Here is a 12,493-nt window from a genome sequence, read left to right as displayed (position 1 = left end):
AAATAATTACTCACACATGATACAGGATCAGAAGAGATGAAACACATCGCCTTGTCCACAGAGTTTCTAATGATAGACACAAAATGAGTTATCACATTGGCTTTATATGATTTTTAGCTTTAATGATCATGATCATCTTACTTTTTCACTTGTGTTATCTGATGATGAAGACGACTTACAAATGTCACCTTCATTATTTAGTCCATCTTTTCAATTTCTTATCATCAGGTGAATCAGTGAGGAGGATGGTCAGTAGTTTTAGCTCCTTACATCTTCATCTTTGTTCACAGTCACATACAGATCCTGTTTCAACTACGGCTATTGTTTCCCAGCAACTTCAGTTTAACCTCAGCTTCATTTTCATATTTTTTCTTCTTATATCTGTGCTTCTCTTCTCTACAGGATGTTGTCTTTCTCATCCTTGAACCTTCTCTTTGCTGATTCCACTCTGAAATCATTTTATCATTCAATTTAAAATGATGAAGACTGCATTATCAATGCATTATTCCTTCATTAGAGATCTAATAATATAATAACTATTGGTACGTACACAGACTTATAGAGAATTCTTTTGTCCTGCCCTGCACATGACAATTAAAACAGTCATTTTTAATTCACCACATTTTCTTTTTATTCAGAATTCATGTTTTGAGTATCCACATATATGTACAACAATTCAAATCAAGGCAGAGTTATGTAAAAAAAAAAAAAACATGAAAAAAAGACAGAAAAATAAATTGGAAAAGACTCGTGTGCAGCATAAAACCATGGGGTTTTAATTTAACTCCTTCTAAATTTTATTTAAAGTCTTGTCTAAGTGGTTAATGTGGGGTTATGAACTCGAGCAAGCTTCTCCAGTAGTCCTCAAATACATCACTCTTCAATCTTATTGTAAAAGTCATTTTTTCCATAACAAAAATTTAATTCATTACCTTCAACCAGTCTGTTAATAAGGGTGGTCTCTGACACAGCCACTTCTTTGTTACGTCTTTTTTGCTGGCCACCAATATGACCCCATACAAATAAGCTAGGTGGACCCTGAACTTGAGGTGGCATCTGGCCCAGGTACATCACTCTTAAACCAAAGTCCAACTTAGTCTTCAAAGCTTTTTCCATACTGTCTCTGATTGACTTCCAATAGATTCAAGAATATTTTCATACTGTTTGTGTCGTCATATTTGATTTGACAAAGATTTGGCAGGTTTTTCCATGGGTGCTACCCACAAACTCAACTTTACTGCTCATCCCACAAATATATGTTCCTCACAAATTAAGCACCATTTAAAAGGAAATAAACAGATGTTCCCAAGGTGCAAGATTAATTATCAAGAAACGCCGTTTCACATCTTTCACTTTTGTGCTAAGTTTAGCACCACTGATAAAACTCTTACGTTCTCCCTGAGCTCTTATTAACAATTGGTTAATTCACTCCTGCTACATTATTTTCTCATCACTTAATTAAATGAGTTGCTAACACTGTATCTTGTTTTTCCCCGCAATCTAACATCTTGTTTTTAACCATTTAAGCCTTTTTTGGGGTCTCAAATTGAAAAGAGTATATCTCTGCGCCTACAAGGTCTATTTGAGTCGTTGTGGTGCCATGATAAAGGAAACACCTGTGGAATTTGTTCAGACGAATCAGTATTGGTGTTTATGTGACTGGTTTAGAGTCACATAAAGGATTTTTTTTATGCCTTTTGATGTGGAATGAGACCTCAGGATTTAAAGGGTCAAAAAGGATGAAATGTTTTAGTTTAAGAGAAAAGGCACTTTATATTTTAGAGGTGTGACAAAATATCGATAAAGCAATATATTGGGATACTTTGACCTGTGATAAAATATCAATATTTCAACTCTTAACTTTTGTGAAAATCAAATTTCGTATTTTAGGTGAGTTGGAAGTGCAATATGTACTCTGCACCTCCACTGCAGTAGATGGCGCCCAAGAGCTACTCCACTGTATGTTGCCCATAAACTGTATAATATATAAACTTGGTGATATGAGTTTTGATGCTGTAAACATCACTGTTGTCTTTCTGTTCTTGGGTCAGTTAGTTAAAAATCATTTTGAATTTAATTTTCTCAGTGTAGTAGACTAATAAAATAATAATCATAGTCAATAGCTCTGTGCAATATTAGATTTTTTTATGGGTAACATTGGTTACAGCAAGTGTCTTCTGTCAGTTTCACCAACTGACCACATCTTTAACCCAATAGGTTTTTTTGCAGCATTAGTTCAATATCACAGTAGTTTAAGTGAAAAACTTGACACACGTAATGCTTTTAAGTTAAGTGTATGTATGAAACACTGCATCTGACTTTCATTATCTTAACCACAAAAAAATAGAAAAGCTGTTTCAATCAAATGGTTAAATGGGTAGAATATCATAATATGTATTATTTTGATATGAGTTTTTTTCCAATACTGACCCCTATTATGTTAACATGGATCTACAATCTTACCAAACTTATTCAATATCGAAGGGTTATCTTAAGTTTCAGGTGTTGTTGCACACTTCTAGAGTTCATAATGTTTGTTAAAGTTTCTTCAATCTCATTAAAACAAGAGAGAAGAGGCTTTCGATGAAAAGAGCCTCAGGTCTAATCCCTAATTTATTTGGATAATAACACAACTGAGAAGCTCTCAGTCCACACAGAGGGCTGCTCCAGGTGTCGTCTGTTTGCTCTGAGATTTACGAGCTGATTCACAAAGAACGATGGAAGTGAATAAGTGATAACGCGTGCCGTCCTCCAGATCCGCTGCAGTAACAGAGTCGTCAATAGTTAGTTAATGGTGTGGAGTTTGATAAGAAATGTATCCTTGTCCGTTTGCGCTGTGGGCAAAATGCTAATTAAATCCATGCATGTGTGCTAACATGAATCATGGAAGGCAGTCTCATTAAAGGAAGGGGAGAAATCGATGTTAGGGTGTTGGTTTCCCTGAAGATAAGCGGTGTTTGGGACTTCTCTTTGTCTCATCAGTTCTCCTTCAGTGCTCACCTCTCACTGAGCTGTCACTACACATTACTGGGTTTACATCAGAGGAGGTCACTGGCTCTGTCAACCCCACTTTCTACCACATTATGACAACAAAAGCCTTCGTTATTCACTCTGAATATGTATTTAAATAAAACTGCTGCACTCAAGATGCTGTAAATAAAAATATAAACCAGTGAGCCCAGAAGAAGAGTGAATAAACTTTGAGATTGTAAATATTTCAGTGGTACCTCGAGGTTTCAAAACTGTAAGGGATAGCTGTGCTGAGTCAAACTTGACCAAACCTTTGAAATAAAAACATAAAACATTTACAGTTTCAGGATCAATAAATATTATAAATTCACAGTCATAGATTATTTTCTGAGCATGAGAGTTGGCAAACTCCACAAAGCCATCCTGTCGAAAGAGAAAGCACAAAAAAAAGGAGAATGCGGTTCTTGTTTTAGTTCAGAAAGAGCTGATTTTACATGTCTGGGTTTCTTGACATAGTCTTAAAAATACCCCACACTTGCCTATTTCTGCACATGATCTCTCATCTTGTTTCTCTGCTGCGTCTCCTCTCATGTTCCCACCGTGCCTCAGCTGGAGACGTCGAAGCAGGGCGACGGCGGCAGCGAGGAGAGCGCTAATCAAGCCAGCGTAAGTGGAAATAACACAGATATAACCCTCCACTCCTCTCCATGTGTTGTTTCTGTGTCCTCATTCCTCCCTCTTTCCCTCTCTGACTTTCCTCTCTAACCTCTTCAGTGACATGACAGATCATTACAGGCCAATTCAATTCTCTGCCACCACATTTGTCATCGAGTAAATCACCGCTGACACAACCAGGCTAGGAAATAAAGGAGTCTTAAAGTCACAATGGCTCACACATGTGGCCATATCCTCACACACCCACACACACACTGATACACTCAGAGCTTAATGGATAGATTAAAAACAGAGGAAGGCCACCAGGCATCAACAACATAAGTGGAAAAAGAAACACAACACCACGTAGGATGACAAACACAAAACTCTAGTGATCATTCTCCCCCTCTCCCTCCTCATTTCTTCTTCCTACACTCGTTTGTCTTTTGTCTTGGTTTGTGTTTGTGTGTCATACATTTCATTCCTTTATCAGACCCATAGCTGCTGGCTGAAAATTCTCCCTCGCCTCATTATCCTCAACCTCATTGTCTCTGTGTAGGAGGTGAAACCTTCGGATGTGTTTTTGTTCTCACTCGTTGTTTCATGCATGTGCTTAAGGTTCAGCTGCTCATATGGCAACCAGAAGCATTTAAGGTAATTAATGTGTGTTTGTATGTATGTGTGTGTGTTTTAGGAAGCTACAGTGGTGTCGTGCAGTCAGGAGAAAGAAGGTCCCACAGAGAAGAACCAGCAGAGTCCGGTCCACTCTGAAAGAGAAGCTCTGCTCGTTGGTACGCTGACAAGAAGTCTCTTCTTTGACAAACTAAAAATCAAACTAAAGGTCCCTAATAGCAGTTAGTTTGTGGTAAATTCTATAATCACACGTCTGTTTTGAGCTTTACTCAGTAAAAGTAACATTTGATACCAAGAAAGAAACTAAAATATAAAATATGAGTTCAAAGCAGATGATGGGTAACATCTCAAATACATCAGATACGTCTGCAGTGCGACTCCGTTGTGCTGCGTCTTGAATGCGTTTGCCAACTGACCGAGGAGTTCCCGCGCTTCCTACTCCTCTGATAAGTCTCTCTTCATTCATGTTGGGCTGCAAAACCTCAAACCTGTTGACTCCTGGTCTGGCTCCACTCATTATGTCCATTTATCATCGTAGTCAAGCTAAATACGAACTGATTTCGACATGGTCTGTTTTATTTTGAGAGTCACAGGGTGGTTTTAGGTAGTTTCTTGTGACTTCCTGTCCAGCTCCATCTTTCGTATGTTACCTGCAACATGACAGGGCAGCCATGCAGACGTACTGCAACAGAGCAGATCCAGTGTAAGTCGACACATTGACTTGAATGGAAACCTATCTGATCCGTTTGCCGTGACAGAACGGAGATGCACTGCAGATACATCTGGTTTATTTCAGCCGTTACAGTATGCGTCAAAGGAAATGTGATGTTCAACAGATTTTCAGTCATATTCAGGTCAAAATGCTCAGAGCTGTTCCAAAGGTCACCACCTGGCCTCCTTCATCTCTCTGAGAATTAAATAACTTTCTGACAGCGAGCTGCTGCAAAGTCAGTGTTGTCTATCTGGATCAGCTGCATGATGCATGATGCAGCAGCCAGAGCTGCGAGCTACTTTCAGTCCTAGCAGCATGTTCACCCCAGGCTATCAACTAATCAGCAAAGTAAAGGCAGCTTTAAACTTTTTAAAGTTGGTTTTTCGGCCACTATTAGAAATAATGTCTTATGTCCAGATGGATAAAGTGACTTTAAAGCTGTTGCTGTTTTTTTCTCTGTTTTTACTGCTGCTGAAGGAAACTCAGCACCAAGATGATCTTCCTTTAACGCACCTTAACAGTTCTCATAACTAAACAAAGTTTTTAGTTTAAATCTACATGTATTACAGCACAGGATTGTTGACTGGGTTCTCCGGCTGCAGGTGGCGTGCTGAGTGGATACTTTAAATTATTTGTCAGTTTCTATTTAAAAATGTACAGAAAGGTTGAAAAGTGTTATCAAAAGGGCCTCAGCTCAGTTTAGCCCGAGGCACTCTGACAGGTTCGTGAAAGCAGATGTGAATGCTGCAGAAACAAAGCAAACACTCATGTGATGCTTTCCAATAAAACATGACGTTAGAGGCTTAAAGTGTGAAGAAATAATTACACTGCAAAAAGTTAAATACAAGAAAGTGTTTATGTCCTACTTTTAGTAAAACATATTTTTTAGACTAAATTTGAGCCGCATTCACCAGACAAAAAATGTCTGGTTGCACGATAATAAAGGAAAAGATGATGAAAAAAACAAAACAACAACAAAAAAAAAATCCTGTCAAGTTTCTTGAAATAAGAATAATTTCTTATAATGAGTCAATATGCAGATTTTTTTACTCACTGCATAGAATTCAAGCCACATTTCAAGACAGTTTTTCAGGTGAATTCGCCTCAAATTTAGTTGGAAAAGACAAATTTTACTGAAAAAATGCTTGCTTTGATTGCTTAGATTGCAGTTTGACCCGAACACAAAGCTAATAACATTGAGCTGTAACCTCATCTGAATCAATGTTGAAGCAACATTTTATGACAGTTTGACCATGAATGAGTTAATTTTTGTTGTCCTAGTTTGAATTAGTAGGCATGTTTGACTCCCAAAGAGAAAGACAGAGAAAATGTGTCAGAAAATTGGATGCAACATTAAAAGTCTCAAGAAAACTCTATCTATCATTGTTTGGAACATTTTATAATAATAACTCTGAGTCTCACAAACAAACTGACAGTGACTTTATCTGCACATACACTGAGTGGGTGCTTGTTGTTACAGCAAACGTCTGCTCTGTCAGTTGGAGATGTTCTCTGGTTTTTTAAAGGCAAACAAACAAACAACAAAACCAATCCAGTGGGCGATTTTATGCTAATAACAGCATCAAATACTTTGTGTCTCGATGCAACAAAAGTCTTATTCTCACTGCCAGTGGAGGAGCTCCAGGCGAGCATGTAGTTCAAGCATCAACCGACCCCCTGCAGGCAACAAATAAAAAAATCATGGAGCTGTAACTCTCCTGTTAAAGTTTATAGTCATTCTAGTTTTCTTAAGATCATTTCAATCCGTCTGACTTAACAATCTGCTTCTGTTTCAGTTTTCTCCTCTGGTCTCCTCTTAAGGTAGTTAGCAGAGGTAGAGGATTATCTCCGTCCTCTCCTGTGAGCTGATAGCAGATGGTTTGTGTGTACGAGAGGCAACAGCATCAAAAGCCGTCATTAAACACTCTCTGTAATCTGGAGCCTGAATATACAAGAGGCTTCTAACAGCACAGGGACTCAGGGAGGAAACACTCAGAGCTCGTGTTCGCCTCAGTCAGAGGAGAGGAGAGAGACAAACTTTAAATCTGTGTTTCACTTTTCTCTCCACCTCAGGAATCATCTCCACCTTCCTGCACGTCCACCCGTTTGGAGCCAGCATAGAGTACATCTGCTCCTACCTGCAACGTTTGGACACAAAGGTAATGAACACCAAACTGTGGAGCAGATCAGCAACAGCAATCTTATCAAGTGTTTTTTGGTCTCATTTTGATTAGTAAATATCTTTTTAGACTTAATATGAGCCACATTCACCTGACTAGTCCAGAAAAATGTCTTGTTTCAAGTTCAAAGACTAAAATGAGGTCTGAATTGCTTTCAACAAGTTTTAAAAAATCTGCCAATGGAACAAGAAAAATTTTACTTGTAATAAAACATTTTCCTAGTTTCAAGCTAATTTTCTAGCAAATTTCTCTTGCTCCATTGACAGATTTTTTTATTTGTTACAAGCAATTCAGACCTCTATTTTGTCTATAAATAACTTAAAATAAGACATTTTTCTGGACTGATAAGTTGCATGTGGCTCAAATCAAGTATAATCAGACAATTTTTACTCAAAATAAGACAAAAGCACTTGATAAAATTTCATTTTTTTGCAGTGTAGTATCAGGTTAGACTACATGATGCAGCCAAGACTCTGTGTCAGGATGATGTGAGCTTGTGCTGTTTCAGGTTTCTGCTGTGAAATGATGCACTTCCTGTCAGCCGTAGGGTTGGGAATCAAAAACTGGTTCCTGTTGAGAATCGATAAGATATGTTTCAATCCATGGATATCGTTAGCCTTTGTGCTTAACAATTCCCTTATCAATTCTTTACATTGTGCCGGAGCCACCGGGCCCTACATCAACTAGTCTGCTGTAGCTATCTTAGCTTGACAGTTAGATAACGTTTCTGAAGAAAACTCTGATTCAGTATTTTCAGCTTGAAGTTTTACTGAAGAACTGACTTCATTAAGAAATGTACATTACTCTCTCTCAGGAGATTCATATTAAATATATTCGAAATGGTATAAATCACCTTATTTACCAAAATAACAAAATAGCGCAAGCTTGATGCTAACGTATATGGGAAACTGCATTGATATGCTAGAAGTTAGCATACATCAGTATAACTTCAGATTTAGAAAAGAATTTCAACTTTCATCACAGAAACATATCACACCAACTCTTTGTAAAAAATACTGAGAATTTCAAATGTCAAAAGCTAACAGGCAATTGACAGGCTCATGGCTGACTTCATAACTATGGAAAGGTTCCAAACAACTTAAACCATTGCTATAACCACTTTGAGACACTAGATGGCCTACTTGAATTATTAACATATTACACAGTTGACACAGAAAACTTGTAAAGCTACTTTTTTTACCAAGAAAATTCACAACAGGAATTGATAAGGGAATCGATAAAGAATCAGATCAATAAGCAGAATCGATAAGGACATGGGTATTGACAAAATCTTATCAATTCCCATCCCCAGTCAGCTGAAGCACTTTATGGGGAAACATTAACTTTTTTTAAAAGTGGTGCTAATTTTTCACTAATGTTTATATCAAAATGTCACGGTCTTCATACAATCATGGTGTGGAGTCGGCATTTTGGATTCAGATACCTCTTCCTAGAAATGATCCTGACTGGGGATTTATTTAATGAAGAAGCTGTTCTTATAAAGTTGGCAGCAATTATTTCTAAGTTTTTTACTCATATATCCAGCAAAGAAAAATTAAAAACCTGTGAGAATCTTAATTCACATGTCAATATTTTTACAGTGCTGACACCAGGGATGGCAGATTAGCACCTAATTGGAGTTTATTCAGTAAAGCTTCAATTAAAAGGTTTATTTGGAGCCAGTGGGTTAAGTTCAGTTGGATACAGATATAATTGAATATTGATTTGGCTGCCACTGGCAATTGTCAAAGAAAAAGTGTTGGAATGAATAAATCCTGTTTGAAAAGTTGAATTTGAAACCACATTCAGAAATTAAAATGGCTTTCAAACGATGTCGAAGGACCTGAGAGCAGCAGAGGAAACATTTGAGAAATAAATAAGTTTTCTAAAAAATAAAATCAAAAGTATTGAAAGTTAATAGGCAAATGTTGAAAACTCTACCTTCATTTTTACCCTGAGATTCTAATGTTTCTTGTCCAACCACATTCTGCCAGTGATGTTATTTTGCTTGAAGATGAAGCATCGTAAAATCAGATCCTTCATCCTGACACTAACAGCCGTACCCTGAAGCACAGCCAGTTCATTCTCATCTTCCTGCCAAGGTGTGTCAGAAGTATTATTACTCCTCACTGGCGCTTATACACGGCTCTTAAAAAGCCAACTTTCAATGTCACCTCCACAACGTAAACGTGTCTATCTCTGCTCTCTGCCAACACCAGAAGACCTTCAGGAAAAAAGGCGGCATCACCACCTTTTTTCACAGCCAAAACTGTGAACCAAGAAGACAGTCAAATAAGATTTAAGGCTTCTTCTTCTTTTTTGGGAGAATCTCATTGTCATTTTCCAAATCTTTCCAACGTCAGAGCTTCCACTCTTTGGATCGTCTCCTCACCACCCTGGCTCATCCTCACATATGCAAAGCAGAGATTGTGTCTTTTTAATCTCTTCTGCCTCTTGGGTCTTTTGTCTTCTTTGTGTTCATGTGATGTTTTTTTGTTGCGTGTCCGTGAGAAAACTCCCAAAACTGTTTGTCTTCAGATGAGTGTGAATTCAGTGTGTGTTGCTCCACGTTGACTTTCTGGGCTGCTCACATCAAGCAGCCCACAGAGTTTGAGTCAATAACACAGAGTCAAAGCAATCCTCTCTGCTTATCAGGAGGCTCCACACACACACACACACACACACACACACACACACACACACACACACAGCTCCATTGTGTGTAATGACACACCGGTCCTGTCTCCATCATGGGCCTTAATGCTTCCTGACATCAACACAGGCCTGAACAATCTTCAGATTAATGCGAGACAGCGTCGACAACAGCTTGTACAGTGGATTTTGGCTGTGTCAGCTCAGAATTTTAATAGACTCAGGATCCTCAGCCCACCCGAGTGGTGTGAGCCAGATTACGCTTAGTCAGGTTGCTGCTGTGCCGTCACACACTGGCTTTGAATTTTCAACGATCTTGTGTTTCAAACTGGCATTTTAAAACTGAAAGTCCTCCTTTACTATTTCTGTAATGTGATTATTTCAAAATAAAGTGGGTCACTGGTCCAAAGTTTCTGGAAAACAGTGCCCACAATAAGATAAACTAATTAACAGAAAGTTACTCCTCTCTTGCCTTATTCACAAAAATATTTGCATTTCAGGAAAGAATAATAATCCAGGACACCTGCGTAAAAAAAAAAAAAAAAAAAACAATAGCACTACTTCAGTTGCGTAAGAATAAGAAAAAGAATGACAGCTATGAATCAAGTATTAAAACAAAATGACATGAATCAGGTTTGTTAATATGCTTTCCAAAGAATTCAGAAGAAAAGATGTGATTTGTTTACAAAGCTGTGGTAAGATGAATAGAAATTTAAAAGGACCCATGATGGATCCTTGTGGAACTCCGCAGTATAGTGAGGCAGTAGGAGACCTATATTTTTTTTTTTATCAAAGTCGTTTTATTTTTTGTTTGTTATCACAGAGACAACAACATGAACAACAAACATGGAGGACAGTCAGGACAAAAAAAGCCTCTGTCTTATTCCCCCCTCCCCAAATACAGGGTCATCAATATTCAGCCAGACAATCCAAAAAGAAAAAAAAAGTTGTAAAAAATATACATGTAATATGTATACACACTCTTAAACACACGTATACATAAATACATTCATACAAAAAAAGGAATAACATTAGAGGGGTCACAGAGTCACGTTGGTAGCTGCCATTTTTTTTCAGAAGTTTCAAAAAAATTTCTTGGTACAACCTCTGATGGTATATCTTATTTTTTGCTAGGTGGACAAGACACATGACCTCCCTTATCCACTGGCCATATACTGGGAGTGTGGGGTCTTTCCATTTTGATAAAATTAACCTTCTGGCCAAAAGAGAACAAAAAGCTATCATGTTAGCTTGATAGCTACTACAAGAAACGTCCCTGGAAGGACTCCGAACAGCAAAACTAGTGGAAAGGGCTCAACTGTTGTGCCACATATAAGGAGACCTTTTTTATGTACAAAATTTGACCCTCCCTCTCACAACAAATGCCAAAAAAGATTCCAGTGTTGACTAATATACCACACTCCAAGGTTGTCACTGTATCTCATGTTCTAGCAAATGTATCTCATGCATTTAGGCCAGAATACTAAAAACACTGGATTATCCTCTGTGTGTCTCTTCAGATTAACCCTGGAGAGGTGGAGGCTCTTCTCTCTCGGCTGCCCTGCACCTTCAGACAGGAGCTCACCGGTGTCGGAGCCAGTTTGGAGAAACGCTGGAACTTCTGCGGCTTCCAGGGCATCAAGAGCACGTAGAGTCTGTTTCTGAGACGCAGAGGAGACGACAGACTCAGCATCAGGGACTCTGTAACAACGTGAAGGACAGAGTGTGGAGCCACGAATATCAAAGACTGTGGACTGTACCTGATGGTCGAGGACACAGAAGACTGAGCAGGAGAAATGTAACATGAGCGTTTCAGGGACTCTGTGCAGGTGGCAGAGACTTAGAAAGCGGCATTGCCATGGTTACAGGGATGTTGAAACCAAATCACAGCGACAGTCTCATGAGCTCGGACTCTCTGTGAGTTTCTAAGCGTCTGTGACTCTCTGGGGGTCGGTGAAGCAGAACCATTTCTTCAGTCACTGGATTATAACACAGTTGTTGCCCACATGGGCAGGGCATTGTCCTCTGTGAGCCTGCAGTCAGCTCTGTACGCTGTGGGCCAGGACTACAGGACTACAGGGCTAACCAAAGGAGGCTCATCAGGGTCTAGCTGAACACTTGAAACCTCTGAACCCTCAAGCCTCCCTCTCTTCTCTTTTTTGCTGTTCCTGGTTTGTAACATAGATGAAATGGATATATTTCTTCATTTTCTGTAAAGGCTGTTAACAGTTGCATAGAATCATTTCTTGTAATACACTGTACATGCTGGGATGATATTTTTCATTATAAAAAGAAGTTTTGAGAACATAGAAGCTGTCTGGGTTTGTTTGAATGTACCTGATCTAACTTTTATCCACTGAAACTTGTTGTGTGTTTTTAAATCAAAGCTTCAAGGCAGCTTTTTCCAACCTTACATAAGGGCACTTCTGTCTCTCCAAAGCTAATTAGTCCTGGCTTTGAGCCTGGCTGAAGGCATAGCACTGCAACATCCCGCTTAACTTTGAAACACACCTCGGGGATCATGTTAATGATGTTTAATTGGTGAGGCAGTCTGGTGTGTGTGTGTGTGTGTGTGTGTGTGTGTGTGTGTGTGTGTGTGTGTGTGTGTGTGTGTGTGTGTGTGTGTGTGTGTGTGTGTGTGTGTGTGTGTTATGCTGTTCCTGGCATACTGTGTACACAAACTGTTTGTGTG

At 38.8% G+C, this 12,493-nt stretch overlaps 1 protein-coding gene across 3 annotated transcripts in view; it reads left to right on the top strand.

The window, feature by feature from the left end:
- The window catches only part of LOC141793342 (ecto-NOX disulfide-thiol exchanger 2-like), a 159,521-nt gene extending 147,434 nt beyond the window's left edge, over positions 1 to 12,087 (top strand). For all 3 annotated transcript variants that reach the window (XM_074673964.1, XM_074673966.1, XM_074673965.1), the window contains 4 exons: positions 3,580 to 3,636; positions 4,319 to 4,415; positions 7,043 to 7,128; positions 11,322 to 12,087. In XM_074673964.1, coding sequence (XP_074530065.1) covers positions 3,580 to 3,636; positions 4,319 to 4,415; positions 7,043 to 7,128; positions 11,322 to 11,453 — 372 coding nt within the window. In that variant the 3' untranslated portion in view covers positions 11,454 to 12,087. The remainder of the gene's footprint in view (positions 1 to 3,579; positions 3,637 to 4,318; positions 4,416 to 7,042; positions 7,129 to 11,321) is intronic.
- Positions 12,088 to 12,493: the final 406 nt, after the last annotated feature.

The sequence above is a fragment of the Halichoeres trimaculatus genome, unplaced genomic scaffold (genome assembly GCF_033239565.1).
Source record: "Halichoeres trimaculatus isolate MK-OKI-2021-1 unplaced genomic scaffold, fHalTri1.1 fHalTri1_scaffold_7, whole genome shotgun sequence".
Taxonomy (NCBI): Eukaryota; Metazoa; Chordata; class Actinopteri; order Labriformes; family Labridae; genus Halichoeres; species Halichoeres trimaculatus.
The sequence above is the reverse complement of the archived record's forward strand: the minus strand, read 5'-3'. Positions and strand labels throughout refer to the sequence as shown.